Source organism: Hemibagrus wyckioides, linkage group LG10, assembly GCF_019097595.1.
Source record: "Hemibagrus wyckioides isolate EC202008001 linkage group LG10, SWU_Hwy_1.0, whole genome shotgun sequence".
Taxonomy (NCBI): Eukaryota; Metazoa; Chordata; class Actinopteri; order Siluriformes; family Bagridae; genus Hemibagrus; species Hemibagrus wyckioides.
Window position 1 is genome coordinate 8,518,402 of NC_080719.1, and position 24,458 is coordinate 8,542,859.

The window sequence follows — 24,458 nt, forward strand, 5'->3', positions numbered from 1 at the left end:
ATGAAATTGGGCTCTGGGTCATGAATGTCTTCCCTGTCTAGTTTTTGTCTTTGTAATGAGCTCTCATGAGCTTCTATGCCCTGGTTTTTGCATTGTTTAGCTGCATGGGGAAAAGCTGGTACTAAACTGCACCTTGTGGCTGGGGTACACCTTTTCTACCTTTAATATGCCTGTTACACCTAGAAAGATGGACACAATTTAGCTTTAAAGCTTTACTCTAAAAACTACTCATGGTACATTTGTCATTTTTAAAGGTTTAAAAAAGGAACATTATTACTATTTTATCTAGGAATGGTCCTTTAGTACAAAATTCATTTTTTTTCTGATATGATCTGGACACTGAAGAAAAATATTCTGGATACAAATTTTATTTTCCTGGTAGCTCAGAAACAACAGTGTGGTCGTAGTTTCTAGGTTAAGATAAAGGGTTTGGTAAGCTAGGAGTGGTGGTGTCTATCATTATAGACAATTTCTAGACAGCACATATTGTACAAAAGAGACATGGAAAGCATCTAAAGTATCTTTCAAACACAAATCAGTCATCTTTTAAGCATTACTTTGTAATGGATTGTAACCATCCAGAATGCCCTGACTGATAATAGCCACAGAGATTTTGCTGAAATCCCATACAAGCTTTTCCAAAAATCATGGAAAATCATCAATCAGCTTCAGGTATCCAGATGGTTCTGAAGAAAGATGGCTGGAGGCAATGCTACAGTAGGATGTAATAGTCTAAATCCATTAAAAAGAACGGATATTTTACCACATAAAGGACTTTTTTTCCCCCCATATAATACTCCTCAGGCAAAGATCCTACCTATGTTTCACTAATTCAGTACAAACACTATTACTGCCTGAAAGCAGTAGCAAAAGCAGAAAGTACAGAAAGTGTAGAGGATCACACTAGACCCTGAAAAATAGGTTCCTCTAAAATTAGGTTTCTTTCAGCAGCCTAACCTGTAAGGGTTATTCAGTTTATCATGTAGGAACTCTAAAACTGTAAAACTACAACAGAGGGGTTTCCTCTTACAGGGGATTCCTAGAAGGTAGGAACATGAAAGATATAAAAAAGAAAATAAAATGTTTCCAGACATTAAATGTATGTTTTGAGGCTAGTCACATTTTCTACATGATCATCTTCTTCTTCTTCTTCTTCATAATAATAATAATAATAATAATAATAATAATAATAATAACAATAATAATAATAATAATAATAATTATTATTATTATTATTATTATTATTATTATTGTTGTTGTTGTTGTTGTTGTTGTTGTTGTTTTTGTTGTTGCTGTTGATGGATATTTAGAAACCAGATCAATGTGGACGAGGACCAACAATGACCAATGCTCCTCTTTTCTTATAGGTTAATATACAGTAGGTCTGGACAGTTTGGCATTTTTTGGACACATTTGGTCAGTGAGTGCAAAGTGAGATCTGTTTTAGTCTTTTGCAGAATTACAGGCAAGCAATTCCTTAAAATCTTATATGACGTTCTTGAACAGCTACAGATACTTGAACTGAATTCAGCACCTGAGCATCCTTTTAAATAAAAGGGTAAAAATGTCTGTTAGTATGAGATCAATGTAGCATCTTGGAAAACATTACACAGTCTTTTATAAATTCCAGGAATCCATCTCGAACAAAAGCCTAGGTCTGTGGCGTTTATTGTCCTTACAATGTCTGACTGTTTGGTATTCCACTGGCAATTAATTCTCTGACACTGCTTTGTAGTATTCACTTAATCAAGATCTTCACCAATGTGCAGTTTAATTGAATCATGTGCAATCATGTGAATCGTGTGTCTGGTAAAATAAAATGCTTTAGGTAGGAGGGCCTGAGGACACTGGTGCAAATTTCAATGGAGAGATAGGGGAATTTAATTATTTATCATTTAATTGTACTTGTACTTTTTGAGCCTTAAACTCCAGAGCTCCATATATATATACATTAAGGGGAAATCATTGTGCTTTCTGGGCTTGTTAATCCAAGTCATTTATGCGCTTATTCACTTTCAAGCTCATACTTTCATATTTGTGGGCTTTACACTTTTTTATTAAAACCGATTGCAGCAAGTTTCTGCTAGACCTGCAAATATGTCCATATCATTTACCAGGTACTGCAACTACATTTTCCATTTAAGTCTGTATTTCACAGAATAATTATGGTATCCATTTTAATTTCCCACTGTGCTATTTATGTTGCCTTTGATACTAAATCTGGGTACTGGATACCACTAGTTAACTGGTTGAGATGACTTTTGAATAGTGTGCCATCCTTTATCTGTTATCCAGTCATTTGCCTCATGATTAATTCAGTTCTTTACACCAATCAACCATAACTTTATAACCAGACAGATTTGAATAAAATTGATTATCTTGTTACAATGGCACCTGTCCAGGGCTGGGATATATGCACCTTTCTATTATAGCCAACATTAACTTTCTCAGCAATTTGTCATACTGTGGGATCAGACCAAACAGGCTTGCCGTTGCGCCTCAAGGGCATCAGTGAGCCTTGTGTGCCCATGACCCTGCTGCTGGTTCACTGGTTGTCCTTCCTTATGTGTACTAACCATTGCATACTGGGAACACCTCAGAAGACCAGCTGCTTTGGAGATGCTCTGACCCAGTTGTCTAGTTATCACAATTTAGCACCTGTCAGAGCCACTCAGATCCTTATGCATGCCATTTTTCCTGCTTCCAACGCATCAACTTGGAGAACTCTTTCTTTTTCAGCCCTTTGACAGGAGCCACTGAAATGAGATAATCAATGTTATTTACTTCTTACTTCACCTGTTAGTGGTTTTAATGTTATGGCTGCACCATCTGTATATATATATATATATATATATATATATATATATATATATATATATACAAGCTATTTTCCATCAGCCTTAGACCTGCACACCAACTGTAAGTGGTTTGTAAGTGTAAGTGGTTTACTTTAATTCAATTATATTAGTTTAGTGCTTTTAACACATGACATTTTAATAGTAGCTTTAAAGAACCCAACCCCTGGTCTTCTTGTAAGTGGTGGTCTGAGGCTCGCATCCACTGAATTGTGGTGTGGTCCACATTGTGTGTGGAGGAAACTATCTGATCTTAACACTGCATGCTCTCTAATTTGATTAGTTCAACTTGTCACTTTGCTTCCTGTTTAATGTTTTGTGAAGTGCAGGAAGGTCAGCTTCCTGACATATAAAACTACACTTTCCTAGGACTGGAGTGCTGTAATTAGCTCACCTTTGTTGTGTGAGTGCTTTCTTATATCCAGAAAGTGCCGTTTTATTTCCTACTATTTATCTTAGTATTCTAGAGGCTACTATTTGGCAAATCTGAGTCACAAACGTGACCTCTGGAATTGTGCAATCAGTCCATGGTTTGGAAGAGATTCTTCAGTGTGAAAGCCACCAAACCAAGTGTGAAAATGCCCTTAGACAGAGGACAGTTCGCCCGTAAGACACACTTCTTTGTCATTTAACACTCTCTCACATGCAATCATGTTCTACAATCGGGATGTATTAGGTCAGTTGAATAGCAGATGAGGGAAATCCAATAACTGCCTTGGTGTGATGAAATAAGATTGTAGGTCTTCAGGCTTGAAAGGAAAATCACTGCCTAGGAAATAAAAAAATAAATAACAGCACATGCACACAACCAAATAAAAACTCCCAGGACCCACATGACCAAATGCTGCTTGGAAAGGTCTAAAAATACAGCTGTAGCAGATCCAATCGGTGAGGTGAGCCAGTGTCACGCTGAATCTGGGTTAAGATAATGGGCTAAATCATTCGTCAAGCCGAAAGCAAATGTAATTATTGTTTGAGTCTACTCAAGTAGCAGTGCAGGTGGCTGCAGGAACCACTGTCTCAGCATTTTTGGCCTCAGAGGATGGAGCTGTAGTAAGAGATATGCGGCTAGAACATTGTGAGTCCTTTAACTGGGCTGCACTGAGACTTTGGGAAGCAAGTATGCACACACACACACACGCTTAAGCCCTCATATTTGCAAACTGTACAGTGGTGATAAGAAATTAATACAAGGGACTTGTAAAGGCTCGCATAAGGTTTTTATAATCCAAATGTCTCTGATCGTCACATTATGCAACAGCAATCTGCAAAGGTTTCCATTTCACTTAACAAAAAAATAATAATCTAGTTGGGTTATGTGAACTAAATTTGCTGTCAAGTCAATTTCAGTACAAGTTTTCTGAGTACAGTTTTGTTAATTGCTTGATCATGTACTGCTTTGTACACACATTATTTTACATAAATTAAAGACAAGACATGATGTCCAAAAGATGCATTTGCTTTTCTACTTCTACAGTACTTAAGTAAAAGGGTTTGGTGGGGTGGGTGGTGGGGGTGGGGGTGTCTACCTTATCATCATAAAGCTAACCGTAATTTCCAGACAAAACATAAAGCATCTTTCAAATACAAATCAGTCACTTGTTAAGCATTACTTTATAAAGGATTGTAATCATCCGGAATGACCTGACTGATAATAGTCATAGAGATTTTGATATCCCACACAAGCTTGTTCAAAAATTCTTGTAAATCATCAATCAGTTTCAAATATCCAGATGATTCTGAAGAAGGATGGCTGTAGGCAACGCTACAGGAGGATGTAATAGTCTAAATCCATTACAGAGAACAGATTTTTTTATCGCATAAAGGACATTTATTGCCAAATAATACTCCTCTGGCAAGATCCTACCTATGTTTAACTAATTTAGTACAAATGCTATTACCGACTAAAAGCAGTAGCAAAAATATAAAGTATAAAGGATCAAACTAGACCCTCAAAGAACAGATTCCTCTCAGTAACCTTAAGGGGTAAGGGTTATTCTGTTTATTATGTAGAAATTCGGTAGAACTACAACAACGGGTTTTCCTCTTACAAGGGATTTCCAGAAGGTAATTTGCTAGAAACCCCTAAAGCAGGGGTGTCCGAGCTTATCCAGAAAGGGCCGGTGCAGATTTTCATTCTAACCAATCAGAAGCCACACCTGAATCTATTTAAAGCCAAACAGATCTATTTAAAGATTAAACAGGTGGAATCAGTTAGTTAGAATCAGATGCAGTTATCAACCCCAAGTTTTAGTTGCTGAGGGAACGCAAACAATTAGCACAATATAGTAAAAGTGTGCATGTGTTAGTGTTATTCCCAAAGAAAATGGGTGTAATCCGTCACATACTTGCTGCCTGACTGGCATTCCCCTGATCCCGGTGGTCTGAGAACATGATCCCCCAGGACTGTCTTGAGTGGTGATAACCTTAATCCAGCCAGCATACACTTTACCCTTTTTTGTATGTTTCATGGGAGTATTTAGGCTCATTATTTGTCTGATGCCCTTAGATCTATATGCCAAGGATGGCCATACTAGGACGTTTAACATTCATTGATGAGCTGATAGCTTGAAGAAGTAGCAGCAGTAATAGAATTCTGAATTCTAGACCATCAGTAGATCTCAGTTTTGCCTCTGGCAAGCTGCTTACATTAAACCATAATGCTGGCTTTCAGTCCCAGCGTATGCAATGCCATTCGCGCATTCAACCCTGCACTCCCTGTCATCCAATAAGGTCTGTGAATGAGCTGCATTTCATTTATTCCCTGCTGAAAAACCCTGCTAACTAACTTAGTCTAGCTAACTACCATCTACCAGAACACAGGGGTCAAGCTGGTAGAACATTTCTGCAAATTAGTATCAAGCTGTCAAGTAATAGACAAGCTGGAAAATATCTAACTAGCTGGCAAAGATGGTCTACCAGCTTGACCCCTTCAGCCTATGTTTTGGTAGCTGGTCAGAACCAAGAGGAATTTTCCAGCAGGGTTCCTGATTTAACATCATTAGCGACTCTTGCAAGCATCTCAAGAACCATCTCAAGACTAATCTGATCTCTTTTGCCCCTAGATTACAACATGATGGTACCAGGAGTTGCATATTGCAGGACATTTTAGTTTTTATAGCTCTTTTTATATCTATATCTTTTTATATTATATCTTTTAGCTCTTGGCATTGAAATGGAGTTTCCTTTCTTAACTTGTACAGCTGTCTTGTGCTATTTCTGAAGGGCAAGCATAGTCATGTACTGTAAGTCCTGCATCAATATTGGCTCATGTCAAAGCTCTATATTTGGATTGTATCTACTTCAGTTAAGATACTTCGAACACGGGCATTTTTTGAATGTATAATTGTAAATAAATGTAGCAAATAAATTCACATTTAAATCATCAAAAAGGGCAAAACTTGAAGTCGTTAAAAGCAGACTGGCCTATCCAAGAGTCCTGCAAAAACATTCACACCTTAGCCTATTTGTGACGATATAAATATTCAATGTGGAGGCTGCGGAACATTGCCTGGGGCTTATCTGCATTTGAGAGAAAGCAAACAGCTCTCGTTTGCTGTTTCAATAAAGCTCTGGCCAGCATCCTTTTTTGCATCTTATTTTGCATGAACACCTTCCAGCTTTTCTTTACAAACGTCTTTGCAAGTTTTTTGTTTTTTTTTTTGCCTCCGTGGTCTATTTTGTGATGCGCAAACCGAGACAAATAACCTCCTTGCTGAATTGTAGAGTCTCTTAGCAATGTGGCTTCATTCCAAACTACTTATGTTTCAAAATGAAAGATTTCATATCTGCTGCAAGAAAGGTATTAAGGTACTTGAAAATAAAAGAAGCTTGTTCAATCGAATTTTTAAAATATTTTCCAAATATACATATATTTTTTTTTAAGTGAGAAGAAATAAAATTCTTTTTTATTTGCTGCCTACTGCTGATTAATGAAACCCTGGAAACTCTGGAGCTGTAAACCATATTTGTTCTCTAGCAATTCTCAGTTTTGGGAATTTCTTTTCACATTTTTCTGAGCATGAAGTCACAGGATGTCTCCATAGGAGGTGTCTTTTTCTTCTCTCCAACACCAAGCAAAATCGACATGTTTCTGCCTGAGAATTGATCGGCCTGTCTCACAAGTGGCTCCCTCATTTCTGAATGTCAGAAATGGACACGATGCACATACCAGATTCACCTTTTTTCCCCCTCATATTGTAATCTTGTAATCATATTGTAATCTTTAAATATTGAATATATTTGAAGATATTTGTATCTTTGAATTCACTAGGAATGGTCTTAAATGTTTTATGCCTCTGCAGTAAATAATGAAGAGCAAAATATAACAGCTTGAAGAATTATTCACAAATAAAAAGTTGTGATTGCATAAGTACAAAGAAATAAATCTATATAAAACAATCCAGATTGGAAGCAAAAGGAGAGGAGCATTAAATCTGGTATTAAATGATGGAAAAATATACGCCATAACTTCATCTCTGCTAAAGAAAGCCAGTCACCATTTTTTTCAGTCACTTTAACAGTGGCATGGTTGTTGGTGCCAGATGGGCTAGTTTGAGTATTTTAGCTGATCTCCCAGGATTTCAATCTCTAGAGATTACACCAAAACGGTACAGAAATAAATGAACAAAAATATCTAGTAAGCATCAATTTAGCACATGGAACAGAAAACATTTACATTCATGCCAATTTTTGATGCCCTTATCCAGATCAACATTTATCTCATTTATACAACTGTGCAGTTGAGGGTTAAGAGTTCTTGCTCAAGGGCCCAACCTTCTGAACCACTGAGCTATCATTTCCCAGACCACTCCTATGTGCCAAGAGCATGACTCTAAGGCTACAGCAGGCACAGACTCACCCAAAATGGGCAGCTGAAGACTGGAAAAAGACCAGACGATGCTTTCTATTGCTTGTCAAGAACTTGGCCTACAAGAACTTCAGAATCTTGAGTTGTCCAGATAATGACTTCGTCAGTTAGGGACAAGAAGACAAATGTAAAAGGACGTGGAATGCATCTCGGCTGCTTATTGCTCTTCAAAACACAATATATGAGAAGAAATATTGCAGTACTGCTCTGAATAGCCACAAGATTCCAGCTCATTTCCTCCAAAACTCCATCAAACCCACAGCCATTTTCTTCTCCTCTATAAAGTGAATGAATTCCTCAAAGAATCCAGAGGCAGAGACTAAGACGATAAGCAACCACCCTTTTTTTTTATTAACCATCTTGATTATGAAAAACGATTATCCCACCCGTTCTCTTCCTTTCACATCTCATCGTTTAGTTTCCTGTGTAATGTGCATTATAATTCACCCCCCACCCCCCAGCCCCCGAAGATCAAAATGAAGCAAATGAAAGCGCTTAGAAATAAAAAAATAAAAAAAAGTGCCAGAATTGTTCATGTATTCCCAGAGGAGGAGAGGGGCCAATCAAAAAGAGGTCGGCTAACAATCAGTACAATCCTTTTCTTTGATCCCTGAGGGAGAAAAGACAGGAGCTGTGAGCCTTCTCGCGCATACACTCGTCGCGTCATGACATCTTTTCTGTGATGTAAAAATAAATAAATAAAAAAAGAAGTGAGACTCCCGCCCACATCTGGGATTCAAACAATTAGAGCTATTTTCAGGACACGCGTTTGGTACAGTAGTGCTCAACAAACACTACAGCGTTTGTCTTGAACACAAGCAGTGATTTGCATCCGCCCCTGTGCCAATGTGTCGTGTTCTTTTTCAGGATCACAGGTTGCTTTCAGAGCAGATTTGTAATTTGTGTTTGCTCACATACAGTATGGACTGCTTCTCTTGCAGACTAAGCCAATACAATGTTAACAAAATGTCAATAATCGGTAAAAAAAAATATATGGTAAGCGCTGCATATATGTGATAAAGAAATCCAGGAGCGTTCATTTGGAGCGTTATTATGTGGCTGTGTAAGCTATTTGACGTGTCCTATTTTCCTGTCCCAGTTGGGGGACTGTTTTCATTTGATCTGACTTCCTTGACTGACATCTCAATTGACCTCTGCTGTGTCACTTTTCCTGCTCATATTAGCTTCTTAAATTAACTGGCATCATTTTCTAGGTTGTTTGACTTGGTTAACTGCTTTTACTACAGGTGCTAATCATGGCCCTAAGTGGGAGCGAAAAAGAAGAACTGCACGTAGGGCTGAATTATAACTAATTAGAACTGAGAGTTAAAATGAAAGGAAGAATTAATGAGCGATTAAATTACACTGCCCCCTTTTTAAAAAAAAATCATTTCCCCTGTGCTCTGTAATTCAGCAAGCAACAATCCTCTGCCATTTTAATGCAAAGCAGCACTAAGGGCTGTTAGAGTAGAAGAAAGTACCAGAAACTTTGGCACCAGTGAAGTGAAAACAGATCCAGGACTTAAAGTTCCAGTTGTGGTACTGATCATTTTGGTTGGTGATATATACTGCATCCTGCACACCAGATGTGAAGGCAAACATCACATAATGTGAAATGGCAAAGTTCTCTGTTTACACCAACACTGTACAATTTTATTTCTCAACCTGCATAAACTGTATATATTGTAAAATTACATAGAATATTGGTGGCATAAATGTTGCACTAACAACTGCTATTTATTTATTTATTTATTTATTTATCTATCTATCTATCTATCTATCTATCTATCTATCTATCTATCTATCTATCTATCTATCTATCTATCTATCTATCATAAATTGTAACCCTTTTATAACAGTTTATAGATTATATAACAGATTATAACAGTACAATTTTTTGCATGGCACAAATAAAGCATTAACAGATGGAATGTATTTATTTATTTATTCCTTCATTTTTGTTTTAAATAAAACTGCTTAAAATCTAACATTTGCAAGAAATTCTACCAGTACAGTGTTTTTGCGTGGCACAAATCATCCATTAATAAATGGAAAATCTTACTTTTGTAAGATTACTTTTTTGGTTTGAAAATTAAAAACCATTTTAGTTTTGTCTCTGGGTACCTTTTTCATTGTTAGAAGGTTTTTTGTCATTAGAACTGACAAAAATAAATAACCTTTTTTTTCAGCAGTAATTTGGTTGCTGTCAATATAATAATGTCGGCTCATCAGGCAAGAGAACCCTGACAGGCGGCATTCTTCACTTTTGTATTTATCAGAAATTCCCTAATTTCAATTCCATCAAATTTGAGATCAAATGTGTTTACTGGCAATAACAATCAACACATAGCAGTGTGAAAATAATCTCCAGATAAACATCTGCAGTGTAAATTCTGATGAAGCTTTATCCTGTTGTTAGTGTGTGTCAGCCAATAGGAGATAATGGGTGGGGCTTCAGATATCATGTAGCATGAAAGGAGATGCTCATCAGGGCTGGATAGGGTCGATACACAGTCAGAACACAGGTTGTTGCGTTGCAGCACGAAGCAACAGTTTACCTAAAATCTATCTCTAAGCACAAACCCACCTACTGCATAATTACAACACATAGCAGAGAGGCTAAGACTCCACGAAGTTCAATTCAATACAGAATATTAATATACATTATACTGTATGTACACTCATATTTTCAATAAAGCAAGTGAATGCCTTTAATGAAAAATAAAACAAACAAAAAATATTTAAATAATAGCACTTTAATAAAATGATAGTGTACTTTTAAAATTTGGGTCACATGGCATAGAAGCATCATGGGATATCTGTAGAATTTCTTATGCAAAAATATAGAATTATGATGAACTTAAACAGTTGTAACCTTGCTGTAGTGTGTGTTTGTATCCCTCACGTTCTCTGGAAAATAACAAATTAAATTAAATTAAAATTAAATAAATTAAATTAAATAATGCAATTTACAGATAAACACTAAGCTCTCTGTAGGAAGACTTTCCTGTGGTGGAAAACATAAAGCACTGATACTCTGAGACTCCATTCATGTTAAATGTTAAATAATCACCTCCTTACAGAAAGCTTCACTATATATCTGGCTCTTTGGCTTAAATAACAATGTTTTCAATATTATGTATTTTACCAGTAGAATCAGTAACGAACAAGCACATTTATATATAATACGTGGAATTTGCCTCGCAGAAATGCACCACTGCACCAGTGCAGTACAAAATTAGCAGCACTACACTTTCCAACAAGAAAACACCACAGAACTCAATAGAACAAAAAATAGAATGTTATGAATGATTAGTAGATGCAAGCATGCCATTTCAACAACAAAGCTAACAGAGCATGCTGAGATGTGATTCAGAAAAGAAAAAGGCCCAACGGATGTGTGAATGCACGTCTCTGTTTTCCGTCGCCTGGGCTAGGGCTGCGATAAACGAGGCTTGTAGTGGCTCCATTAAATCAAGTGGCCAGTCGCTGCATGCCAGCCAGGAGTGTGTGGGAGAGTCCTGATGTAGCATGGAAATAAAAAGAATCTCTCACTCCCTCTAGCACTCTCGCCGGCCGCAGCCACATCTCCTCTGACAGCCGTGACAACACACCATGATGATCACAGAAATTGCCTATTATAGATGACAGTTCCACTACAGCCCCCACGTTTTTTTTAATGCAGTGTACAGGTGGCGTCAGCATGCTTTAGGAGCTTGAGACGTAAGCACTCACACGTGTGCTGATTATTAATTGTTCCTTTTTGGCATTGTTTAGGGTTTCGATTAGAAAAGAAATCTCTTCATATCCCTTCAGATCTCCCTGGCCCTTTAGCTAGTTAGCGAAGCAACCAACACAAAAATAAAATCAAATGTGCCTCGTATTGAGAATCTTACCCAGAGGCTGTGCGCAAATTAACCATTACTTGAGCGTTCTGTAACATTTGCCGTGATCTTAGCAATGGGGTAGAAGGGGCTTTTTTTTGCATCATGTGAACAGGGTGTGAAAAAATTAATTTCCTGACAAACTCGTTCTCAGCATCTGTCACAGAGGCGTAAATCTCTGAAGGGTGGTGTTGAGCTGTCTGCATATCATCACGCCCATCATTATCAAAGCATGTGCGCATTACGCCGCTCTAAATCATGTTTAATGGTGTTGTGGCAGTGAAGATCGGGCCGTTTTGCAGTCATTAAATTGATTTACTGCGCTTCCTTTGAGCAGCCAGTAATGACCACTCATCTCCACCACACAACACACCTCAATCTCCATTTCACGCACGTTTAGGATGAAAAGGACGGCCTTGACACCCTCCTGAAGACTGTTTGCTTGCATCCTGTTCTCTCATGTAATGAGGTCAGCTGCAGCACATCCTTAGGAAGATCAGCAGCGAAGAGTGAGGTATTGTTAGGAAACTGGGCACGTTATTGAAAAAGAGAACATTTATATTGGCTTCACAAGACTTTAATGACTGTCTGCAGAAAATCTAGCAATCTCATTTTCTGGGCTGGTCAAAAGCATTTATTAATGCTTACATTTCATTAAGCTTCTATTGTAAGCGCAGAACTATAGGTGAGCCTGGGAGAGCCATTAAAAGCTCCATTGATTGATTTGACTCGTGATCTGTAGCACTCAGACAAAGACACATCTGAGACCGAAAGAAAAAACAAAGCCTACATGCAGCTGAACATTTAATAGACTGGTTTCTAAAGGCAGCGTGAGGCTATCGCTAGAAGGCTGAGGATTTTATAGCCAATTAAAAATCTATTGATGTTTTAAAATTAGGTGGAATTCGGGTAATTACGTGAGACTTTAGATTTAGACAAGGAAGTACAACTTTCTTAAAAGTGTTGCATAAACACCTTCTGGATAATAAAAACCTATATTGTATGTAATGATACCAGAAGGGATGGAGCAAACATCAAAGCACAGAGAGTGTTTTATTCAATATAAACGGTTTACTGACTGGTTTGAACTGATAGTAAAGGTACAGCAACTCAAAGAAAAAAACAACCATGGTGTACTGGAAGGCATCTGAGAATACACAATTTCAAAACATGAGATGGATGAGTTACAGCAAAATAGTAAGAGTCTGAGGCTACAGTGAGAAAGGCTAGGAGATAATATAATGATAAAATAATGAGATATGTGTCAGCAATAATACCTGAATTGGCACTATTTGAGTGCAGGCATGGTATTTCTCTCTTTTCTTGCACTTACAACAAACCACTTCAGACGAGTCTGAATGCCTGACCAATGCCCTGCCCAACTGTTTTTATTGCCATTTTAGAGCACTTTTCTTATGTCAGTAGAAATTCTCACAATGTGTTGTGACTGCGGAAAAGCAGACAGGATCAAAGTCTCTGTCTAATACCCACCTGCAGCAAAGTGAGGCACTTATTTTTTCAAAATTGCAAAATGGAGAGGTACAACACTAACGAGAAAGCTGTATTTATCCGGCGATGCCGACGTGCCAAATGCAGAACCATTTCTTCATACACCGTACAGTCAGTTTATTTCTGCCTCTTTCTTCCTGCCCATCTGTTGATGAAACTACGTGTCACGTTAGCCTCAGAAAAGCAAACGTCTCTGTAGGCAGCTTGCTATATTCTGTGTGTACTGTACCAGCAGCTGACACTAAGCCACTCTCAGGCAGGAAATGCTTTGGTTAACCAGTGGGTGCAAAATAGCCTGGGGCTTATTTGCAGTTCTGTAGTGGAGAGTTGGCTAACCTTGTATGACAGCAGTGATATGATGCTGAAAGGCTGCTGAGGATGATGAAAACACTGAACTTTACTGATGAGAGCCATGCTCTGGTCAAATACTGTAACAACCACATGCACAGTTACACCCTTAACCCAAATGTAGTCATGTTCAATCTTCAGATTTGCAGGACTGAACACCCAAGCTTTAACTCAACACACACGTCTTCAAATTGGCTAATTTTTTACAAAAGGTAGTTTCAGAAAATAGCAGAACAAGTGTGCACTTAAAAAATTACTATAAACCACAGTGTTCTAACTTTGGGCCACACCTCCTTCATAAATGTCTGCCAATCAATTTTCCTGTATCAAGAGAGCTAAAAGGACTTGCTTTATGTCTGAATTAAAATCTTGGCTGCTGGTCTGTCCACTTTTTTAACTTTCAGCCTCTCATCTCTTATAAATATAAGCATTAATAAGACTTTTTTTTTTAAGTAAAGCTAAATGATACTGCTAGATGAAAATAGGCCTGACAGCTAGCAAGACTTAATAAACAACAAATTTCAACAATGAGCACAAATAATCAAACAAAACTTTATACTAACAATTTATTTATAATAATTACAAACCACAAGGATTAAATAACAAGATGACTCCTTTCTTAAATACTTAAAGTAGCACTTGTTTTATTTATTTATTTATTTATTTATAAATATTTATTTATAAATGTACATTTCTTGCTGTATTTCATCCCAAAACAGTTTTAGACTCATGGTATTTTAGTCCTAGTGAACCATATCGATTGATAGAAACTCCAAAAGCACTTTTCTTAGTCCCTCTGGATAAAGCCGTCTTCCAAATGCTGTAAATGTAAATATTTATTTTATGTTTTAGAGAGAGATTATTATAACTGTATAGTCCATGAGGTTCTGCCACTTGGTATTTGTTACCCTTCAGTCTTTTTCTTAAGAAACATCATAAGCAAGTTTAATTGTGGTACTGAACAATTTAAGAGCGTTTGAAGCAAATATTTTTAATGACTTAGAAATGCCTTAAAAAATCATATGATATTTCTGTCATAATGCCCACTCTTAAATACTCAAATGTAGCCTCAGTGGTTAAGGCTTTAGGTTACTGATTGGGTTGTGAGTTCAATTCCCAGTATTGCCAAGCTGCCAAGGTCCTTAAGCAATGCCCTTAATCCGTCACTCAGCTGTTTCCTGTCTCAGTTGTACATTGCTTCATTAAAGCATCAGCCAAATCAGTACATGTAAATAACTCCCATAAGCATCCCATACCTGTTAGCTACATTAGACTTGTAGCTCCAGGACAAAACGAAACTTCAGATGCCAAACATGTCTTGGCTGATCGAGGACATTTGTTCTAAATTTGTATGTGTTTCATTCCTGAGCTGTTATTTTAATATTTGGCCACTACATGTTGGAGCTAGCATGAGCAGCTCAACAATACAGTTCCAGCATCCTACTCAGTTCTCTATCCTATGCCTATAATGACACACTGCACACTGCTCACACTATCCCTTACATCAAGCAACAACAACAAAAAAAACCCTATATTTGTGAGGTCTCATCGGGTCAGGAGAGACATCACTGGGCTCTCTTTCACCCAGTAACATTAACATAGAAGAGAAACATCTATCCATTGCTGCAAAACCATCTCACAGTTCCTAATGTGCCAGCTGTGAGTCACTACTAGATAATTTCTGCTTCCACAGTTATTGGAGAAAAAAGCTCTGTTCCCTGAGACTGCAATATTACTCCAGGCTTGAGATATTATCTAGTCTCAGTTCAGCTAGCTATAAAGGAAACTCCCATGTCTCTTTATGACCACAACTTCAAAATCATGCAATGATCAAGCAATGAGATTGAATTAAAAGAAGAAACAGGGCCAAAGGATTGGACTCTAATTCAATCAAAACGGTGGCCCACACCAGGCCTATAAGGAAGGCTTAGCCTGAAGCTCCTTGAAGGAAAAATAATAATATCCGACCCTGGTAATGGTAGAATGAATTATATGGAAAGCACTCCAGCAAAAAGTCCCATATGGGAGGAAATCAGTGTAATATACTGAAGGGATTGTGCATTAAGCTAATTAGCCTGTGTTCTGTTTGATTTTTTTTTTCAACTTATTGCTTTATGCTCTCTCTGGATTCTGAATGAACAGGATGTTCAAGGCAAACAGGATGTCAACATGACGAACAAAGGCCAGATTTTTCTATCTACATGAAAGAGATATATAAGAAAATAAAACGTGAAATATTTTTGATTCAGGACCAATGAGTACTAAAAAGGAATAAACCTAGTGGGAAATTAAATCGACAACATTACACTAAACAAGTATAAAACTTGCGAGTGCATGCTTTCAGAGGTTTGAGGTATATTTGAAAAAAGTGAATTTTTTGCCATAATCATGTTTTTAATATATAATATTTTGTCTTTTCTTTTTAATTATGACTCAAATCTATTGCTTAAAACTGAGACCAAACAGAGATTTACAGCTGAATGTTTACTTTAGAGATTCACAAAATCCCATAAAGAATAAGTTTTTGTCTGTAATACTCTTAAATGATTATAATAATATGAATAGTGGATGTAATGATACTTACATTTCCATTGCTAAAGGCGATTTCAACAGTTCTCAACATTTCAACACGGGATGGTGTGAGGCAAATTTGACACAAGTTAGTGTTGCCAACCGAAAGTTGTCCATTTATTTATCCATTCTCTACCCCGCTTATCATACTGGGTTGCAGGGAATCTGGAGCCTATTCCAGTAGAGACGGAGCACAAGGCAGGGTAGACCCTGGATATGATGCCAGCATATACACTCACACCCCCACTGACCCACTACACACAATTTAGAGATGCCTACAAAGCATGTCCATGGACTAGGAAAGGAAACCTGAGTATTCAGAGGAAACCCCTGAGGCACGGGGAGAACATGCAAACTTTACACACACACATAGTGGAGGCAGGAATCGAACCCTGAAACTTGGAGGTGTGAGGCAAGCGTGTTACCCAAAGTTGTTTCTATTTTAAATACAGCACATACAATAGGAAGTATTTTATTACTCTTCCACTACAGCAATTTTCCTCTGATGGGTTTTTTTTTATCTATTTATTTTTAGCTTTACTTTATATAGTGGCCACACAAGTCCCTTTGAATGAGCTGTTGCTTTGAAATAATAAAGCTGAATTACAGCCGGCACTGCTGTAAGAGCGGTTGTTATAGCAAATAAATTGACACTGACTGACAAGATGTGAGAATTGTACAGCGCAATGATATCAGAAGTGTTTAAACTTGGGGTTTTTATTCCATCCCCAAGACATTTTTCGTGTAAGATATCCTGAGCTAAATTAAATTACCTCTGTGTCTTTATAGTAGATAAATAGTATGAAAAGTGGGGCAAGATAAATAAATGCTACGATGAAAAAAACCCTGTTACAAGACTCATTTTCCTGTACTTAGCCTTCTAAGGATAATCTTAGTGATCGGATTGTTATTGACAAGCATGGACACCTTTTCTGCTCTCTAGGCTTATGACTCACATACAAGCTGCTATTATAATCAAACCCCCAGGCACTCAGCACAAGAGAATTAAAGCAGCAGCACAATCATTAAAATGGCAGACGTTAGACAGCAGCCATGTTTGAATGGCAGGTAAATCAATCGCATGTAAAGCTGCATGCAACCCTGCAGCAATTTAATTGCAATCTGGGGGTCTCACCAGAAAAAAGAAAAAAAAAGAAACGCTGCCACACACCCTGTGTACATGCTGTGATTAGCTTTGGCACCTAGGAATAGGCTGTGATCAAACACCAGTCGGCAAAAACAGGGCCCCAGAGCGCCTGCGACAGGCACAAATCGGCTTCATACAGCCTCGGGTAATGACTGCCTAAGACCTCCAGCTGATGTGAGGAGAAAAAACAGGACAAGTAGGTCTATTATTGGAGTGAGGGGATGCTGAAAAAGGCTCCATATTAACGTCACAGTCTGAACACCGCCTCCTTCATGGCTCTTCAACCTTGTCGATCATGATGAAGTGCAGTATAATGAGGCGTTCCGCTTAAAACACAAAGAAGGAGCTCATATTCTGCGGACTGAAAGGGAGCGCATCACAACTTGTGAAACAATGGTATCTGATGGGTGCAAAAAAAAATTTTTAAGGGAAATAGCAGTGAGGTTTATTTCATGCAGTGTTTTGTAAAGGGAGAGAAAAAGATGATGGGTGAAGGTTTTGCCAGGAAAAGCCAAGCAATTACTGCAACTTTGCTCACTTTCATATTGTCCTGGTTTTTTTCCCCTGATTTAATAAGCATTTAATATTATCAGTGCTGAGCAGATATACAGGTGACATTGAACTGTCCCCAGACACGAACGATTGCAGTAAATGACCTCAAGCTCCACAGCTCATATTGAGATTCGGCTACTCAATTTAAAGCCATATTGATAGATAGACTGTTCTCTGTCTTCAGAGCAGGTGCTTGACTTGATTTTTTTTTTAGATTATCTTCATACGATTCACACCTCTGAGGTTGCTAGTTTTATTGGGTAGCACTCTTGGGACATCCATTTTTTTGATTACATTTTAGTCTCGAGCTCAGCCTCAGCCGGCGAATACCCACTATGCACTTATCTGGCTATAAGCTTCAGAATCTCGAAAGTTTTAATCTGATTGGCTGCCTGCACACACTTCTGTTTATATGCACTTGTGTGCACTTGTTTGTGATGAGAAAATAAGTTCTGAACACTTGCAGCCCTGCGAGCTTTTCAGAACAAGATACAGTCACCCTGTATCTTGTCTTTAAAAGCTATTCCAAAGTTTCACTTGAAGCACTTGTGGGTGAACAAGATGTGTTTGCCAGTGGGCTCAGGGAGAAGTTCAGTGGTTGCTCATTTGTAGTGTGTGCCAAATGGCCTCCTTTCTGTAAATATAGGTGGTTCTTGGCCAAATTTAGTGACAGAAATGAACAGACTCTCTAGCCACAGTCTGGCTCAATAAACTATTTGCATATAGTCTCTCCCCTTCAAAAACAAAAGACTATCTTTTAAGCCTGAAAAAAAGGGGGATCTGCTGATTTGAATGCAAATTAGAAGCAAGCTTCCACCCACTAGTCCATTCACTTCTATGTCATATGCATACGACACGTCTCAATTTACCCTCCTATCCATTTCCTGGACATGATTAAACGCCCTAATTTATGCAGATGTTGAGTTAGTTATCCTCCGTTCACGGATTCAGCGAAACACGGCAACAAAGCGACCAGAGACTGTTCATTTTCAGAGAGAGCTGGCGACTTCCGGCGACATAACCGACATCAACTGCTGGTTTATAAAAGTGGGTGTTTCCAGCCTTGAGAAAAGTTTAACTTTATGCAAATATGGAGTGACTTGGTGCAGCAGCTACCAATGGGAGTGAAGACAGTAGAGCGCACGTGATCTGTGACAAAAAAGCACACGCTGCTTCTCTCTCATCTTGTATGATATCATGCATACATACAAACACCGTTGTTTCATTTTAGCAGCAAGAAAACTGAGTTGTAATGTTGTTGCACCACCCACTGAGAAACCGTATCACTATGGCAACCAGTGGTAGAAACGCATATAGGCAACATTGTGGTACGGTGTGTGAATCGCTGTATGTGTAAATGTGACATAAGAATAATCCAAGATCTAAGAAAGAAGTAAGAAAATGGACAGTAGAAAAAACTAATAATATCGCAGAAGCCTTAAATAAAAAGACAGTTAAGGAAGTGTACTCCTTAATAGCGCTTAACTGTAATCAGCTAGCAAATAAAATCCAGTCTCACTTGCAGGCAATTATGTGAACTTTATTTATCATTAGGTTTTTATTCTTTTTAGACCCTGAATAGATCAGACGTAACTGAAGTTTTATTTATAAATAGGAGTAAGTCATCCTGATCAAATAGTTAAATCTATATTGTACAAATAATGCTAAATGATTATAGACTACTAGAATAAATAAAATTACATCTGTTATGTTTAGTATATATTTACAATGAATAACCTTATATTAACTTTATAATTATTAATGTATAATAATATCCAAAGACTTGGTTCATATGTCAAAAAGGTTTGCTTCCAGGCCTCTTTTATGCATCTAATGTACCTATTATTTCCAAATATAGCATAATGATATGAAAAAGATCCACATCTTTGTATTCTGCTGCATATTTACAAATGACATGTTGACACTAAGCCTTGTAATCTACATGTATGGTTAAGTTTGGTGTTATCAGTGTTATTATCTATTTTTATTGTTATTACTTATAATATTCTACCTCAAATACTTGCTAAAATGAGTCCAGTGATTTTATATGTTTAGCAGGAAATCAAGTATTTCCTGCACACTCAGATACCAAGTTATACAAACTCTATACAGGTAGATCAAAGATTTAAAAAAAAAAAGAGATAAATAAGGAAACTGTAGGTTTTTGTGTATACGCATTTTATAATTGTTCTTAACCAAACTCAAGGTTGATATGTAACAGCTCTTGAGTATCCCATCCTCTGTCCTACACATATTTCAGTATTTACTCTATCCCAATACAACTGATTCACCTAATCAGCTAATAAATAGACCTTACTGAAGATTAAGTAGACTAACCAAGCCACTGAGGGGTTAGCTCTCAGTTTTGGTCTCAAGCCAGGGTAAAATAGGAGGGTTGCATCAGAAAGGGCATCTGGCATAAACAGCCTGTGCCAAATCAAAATATTCGGATTAGATGATCCTCTGTGGCGACCCTGAACAGCCAAAGGACAACAACAACAACAACTGAAGTTTAATTAGACTAAAACACACTCGAATGTGCAGGACAGTGAGTAATCCAGGAGCAGAGTTGGCAACCTGTAGCCCAAGAAAACATGCAGCGTCTTCCAAATGCCAATAGAGACGAGAGGAGAAATCTCTAGTAAGTTTGATCTCTGGGCTTTATTCAAAATGAAAGATGACCTTTGTCCTCTGATATGTCAGACATTTTCTAGCTCTCAAAAGCTTTCTTATGAACCATTCAGCAAGTCTTGCAGCTGACTTCTCCCAAATGAAACCAACCGAGTTTCTCTTACCTTTCATTCCATACTTGTTGCGTCTGCCGTACTTGTTGATCAGCACGAACATCACAATGAGAAACACGCAGCCAAAAGCAGCCAATCCGACGGCTATAGACATCTACGGGAACAGAGGGAGCAGCGGAGCGGGTAATTAAGAACAGCATGGCGTTAACACGGAGCAGAATATAGAAAATGCTCAGGGTGTGAGTAGGAAAGATCACTTAACAGCGCTGAACTGTAAATAAATGCAACAGACAAATGTAACATGTAGCTCACCCCGAACGAGTCCTCGTCCGGCCGGTTCACATCGTTTCCAGGCGTGGGGTCTCCTGGTAAAAAAAACCCCAAAATAAAACAGTCTCTCAAATGGTGTCAAGAAACAATGTGCAAGTGATATCAGGTGTCCTTTTGTTAAACCGTCATTATATAACAAGGAACAAGGAAAATGTCATGGTATTAAGGTGAATAATTTTATGCACATGTGACTCTAAGTGCACTCACAGGAAGCTGTGGAAATGAATATGAGTCCCTGATTTATTAAAGAGAAGGAAGTACAATGCAATCGCAAACTGAAGCCAGGTTCATTTTGGCTGGAGAGAAATGCATTTTGTAGGCTGGCGAGTTCGGCACTCGAGATCAAAGGGTAATTCCAAGCTAATTAATTGTCCAATAATGGAATAGGCGCCATGGGTTAAAGTGATATCAAAGCAGGTTTAACAGGAAGCACAGGCCTTCCTTCTCTAAGCTTAGACTATTTGTTCAGTTTCATTCTCCGTTTCCAAATTTTGTACTGCACCAAGTGTCAAGCAGCATTTAATAAGCAGAGAGTGAATGGATTTAAGACATATCAGCATATAGGTGCACAGATCACAGGACAGAGGTTATGTCTATTTTATTGCTTTTCTTATTGCTCATTTGCAACATTTGTAGTAGGACAATAGAAAATGGGACATTGATCAAATTTAGGAACTTAAGTTGCCAGTAACTTAATTTAAAAAAAAAAAAAAAAAAAAAAATCTGATCAAGAAGAGAAAGACCACAGTACCACATGAGTGAGCACTGAATAGCTGGTTAATGACTGTCATTTAGTGTTTGAAACATCATAATACTGATGATTAAATCGACTTTCAAGAGCATCACAAGGGGCAAGCAAAGTTCACTTCTTAAATTGCTTAGACACACAATTCTGAAAATATTCCGTGCCAAAGAAACACTCACCGTACTCGATAATTCCTTTCACCGCAGACAAAAAGAGAAAGAGACAAAAAAAAAAAACTCAATGAGATAATATATATTTATGGATTTCTTCAAGAATTAATCATTAACCACCGTCATTGTCAAAAGTACCACATGAGACTCAAAAATCAAAAGCCTACCGTCCATGTCGGGAAACGGCGGTGCCTCAAGGAAATGTCCGAAGACAGTTTTGGTGACCGACCCGAGCGGGTTACTGGCCACCAGTGTGTAGTTCCCATTATCATGGTGTGTAGGGTTTTCAAAAGTCAGGCAGCCTTCCAGGTAGTCCTTATAAACCTCAACCTCCATGTGGATGTACCTGGACTTGATCTCGCTGCCTTTGTGGAACCACTTTAGTGTAGGATGAGGGAAACCTCTCACTGTGAACTCGATGCAGGTGTGGTGTCTGCGTTCAGGTTCATCCAACTTTATAATCACTGGGGGAACTGTAAGAGAGAGAGAGGAGGAAAACTACTGAGTAAATACAGATGTTCCTTACGATCAAAAATATTCAACTAAAATTTAGGAAGATCAAGTTACACCGTGTTTCCAGATAAAATATGTAAAATATGACCAAATAACTGCATGACTAAATACAATATACTGATTCCTATATCACAGACTCTTTGTACAGAACCCACAACCACAACTGACTCTTTATACAGCACAGAGTCTTTATACAGAACCCACAACCACAACTGACTCTTTATACAGCAGTCTTTATACAGAACCCACAACCTCAACTGACTCTTTATACAGCACAGACTCTTTATACAGAACCCACAACCACAACTGACTCTTTATACAGCACAGAGTCTTTATACAGAACCCACAACCACAACTGACTCTTTATACAGCAGAGTCTTTATACAGAACGCACAACCTCAACTGACTCTTTATACAGCACAGACTCTTTATACAGAATCCACAACCTCAACTGACTCTTTATACAGCACAGAGTCTTTATACAGAACCCACAACCTCAACTGACTCTTTATACAGCACAGAGTCTTTATACAGAACCCACAACCTCAACTGACTCTTTATACAGCACAGAGTCATTATACAGAAACCACAACCTCAAATGACTCTTTATACAGCACAGAGTCTTTATACAGAAACCACAACCTCAACTGACTCTTTATACAGCACAGAGTCTTTATACAGAACCCACAACCACAACTGACTCTTTATACAGCAGACTCTTTATACAGAACCCACAACCTCAACTGACTCTTTATACAGCACAGAGTCTTTATACAGAACCCACAACCTCAACTGACTCTTTATACAGCACAGAGTCTTTATACAGAACCCACAACCTCAACTGACTCTTTATACAGCACAGAGTCTTTATACAGAACCCACAACCTCAACTGACTCTTTATACAGCACAGAGTCTTTATACAGAACCCACAACCTCAACTGACTCTTTATACAGCACAGACTCTTTATACAGAACCCACAACCTCAACTGACTCTTTATACAGCACAGAGTCTTTATACAGAACCCACAACATCAACTGATTCTTTATACAGCACAGAGTCTTTATACAGAAACCACAACCTCAACTGACTCTTTATACAGCACAGAGTCTTTATACAGAATCCACAACCACAACTGACTCTTATACAGCACAGAGTCTTTATACAGAACCCACAACCTCAACTGACTCTTTATACAGCACAGAGTCTTTATACAGAACCCACAACCTCAACTGACTCTTTATACAGCACAGAGTCTTTATACAGAACCCACAACCTCAACTGACTCTTTATACAGCACAGAGTCTTTATACAGAACCCACAACCTCAACTGACTCTTTATACAGCACAGAGTCTTTATACAGAACCCACAACCTCAACTGACTCTCTATACAGCACAGAGTCTTTATACAGAATCCACAACCACAACTGACTCTTATACAGCACAGAGTCTTTATACAGAACCCACAACCTCAACTGACTCTTTATACAGCACAGAGTCTTTATACAGAACCCACAACCTCAACTGACTCTTTATACAGCACAGACTCTTTGTACAGAATCCACAACCTCAACTGACTCTTTATACAGCACAGACTCTTTGTACAGAATCCACAACCTCAACTGACTCTTTATACAGCACAGACTCTTTGTACAGAATCCACAACCTCAACTGACTCTTTATACAGCACAGACTCTTTGTACAGAATCCACAACCTCAACTGACTCTTTATACAGCAGAGACTCTTTATTCAAAACCCACAACCTCAACTGACTCTTTATACAGCACAGACTCTTTGTACATCACCAACAACCTCAACTGACTCTTTATACAGCACAGACTCTTTGTACAGAATCCACAACCTCAACTGACTCTTTACACAGCAGAGACTCTTTATTCAAAACCCACAACCTCAACTGACTCTTTATACAGCACAGACTCTTTGTACATCACCAACAACCTCAACTGACTCTTTATACAGCACAGACTCTTTGTACAGAATCCACAACCTCAACTGACTCTTTATACAGCAGAGACTCTTTATTCAAAACCCACAACCTCAACTGACTCTTTATACAGCACAGACTCTTTGTACATCACCAACAACCTCAACTGACTCTTTATACAGCACAGACACTTTGTACAGAATCCACAACCTCAACTGACTCTTTACACAGCACAGACTCTTTGTACAGAATCCACAACCTCAACTGACTCTT

The 24,458-nt window shown here is 38.1% G+C and overlaps 1 protein-coding gene across 2 annotated transcripts in view; it reads right to left on the bottom strand.

The window, feature by feature from the left end:
- ntrk3b (neurotrophic tyrosine kinase, receptor, type 3b) overlaps window positions 1-24,458 on the bottom strand; it is a 138,715-nt gene that overhangs the window by 36,297 nt on the left and 77,960 nt on the right. For both annotated transcript variants that reach the window (XM_058400188.1, XM_058400189.1), the window contains exons 8-11: window positions 21,893-22,198; window positions 21,735-21,749; window positions 20,793-20,845; window positions 20,532-20,634 (exon numbers count right to left, since the gene is read on the bottom strand). In XM_058400188.1, coding sequence (XP_058256171.1) covers window positions 20,532-20,634; window positions 20,793-20,845; window positions 21,735-21,749; window positions 21,893-22,198 — 477 coding nt within the window. The remainder of the gene's footprint in view (window positions 1-20,531; window positions 20,635-20,792; window positions 20,846-21,734; window positions 21,750-21,892; window positions 22,199-24,458) is intronic.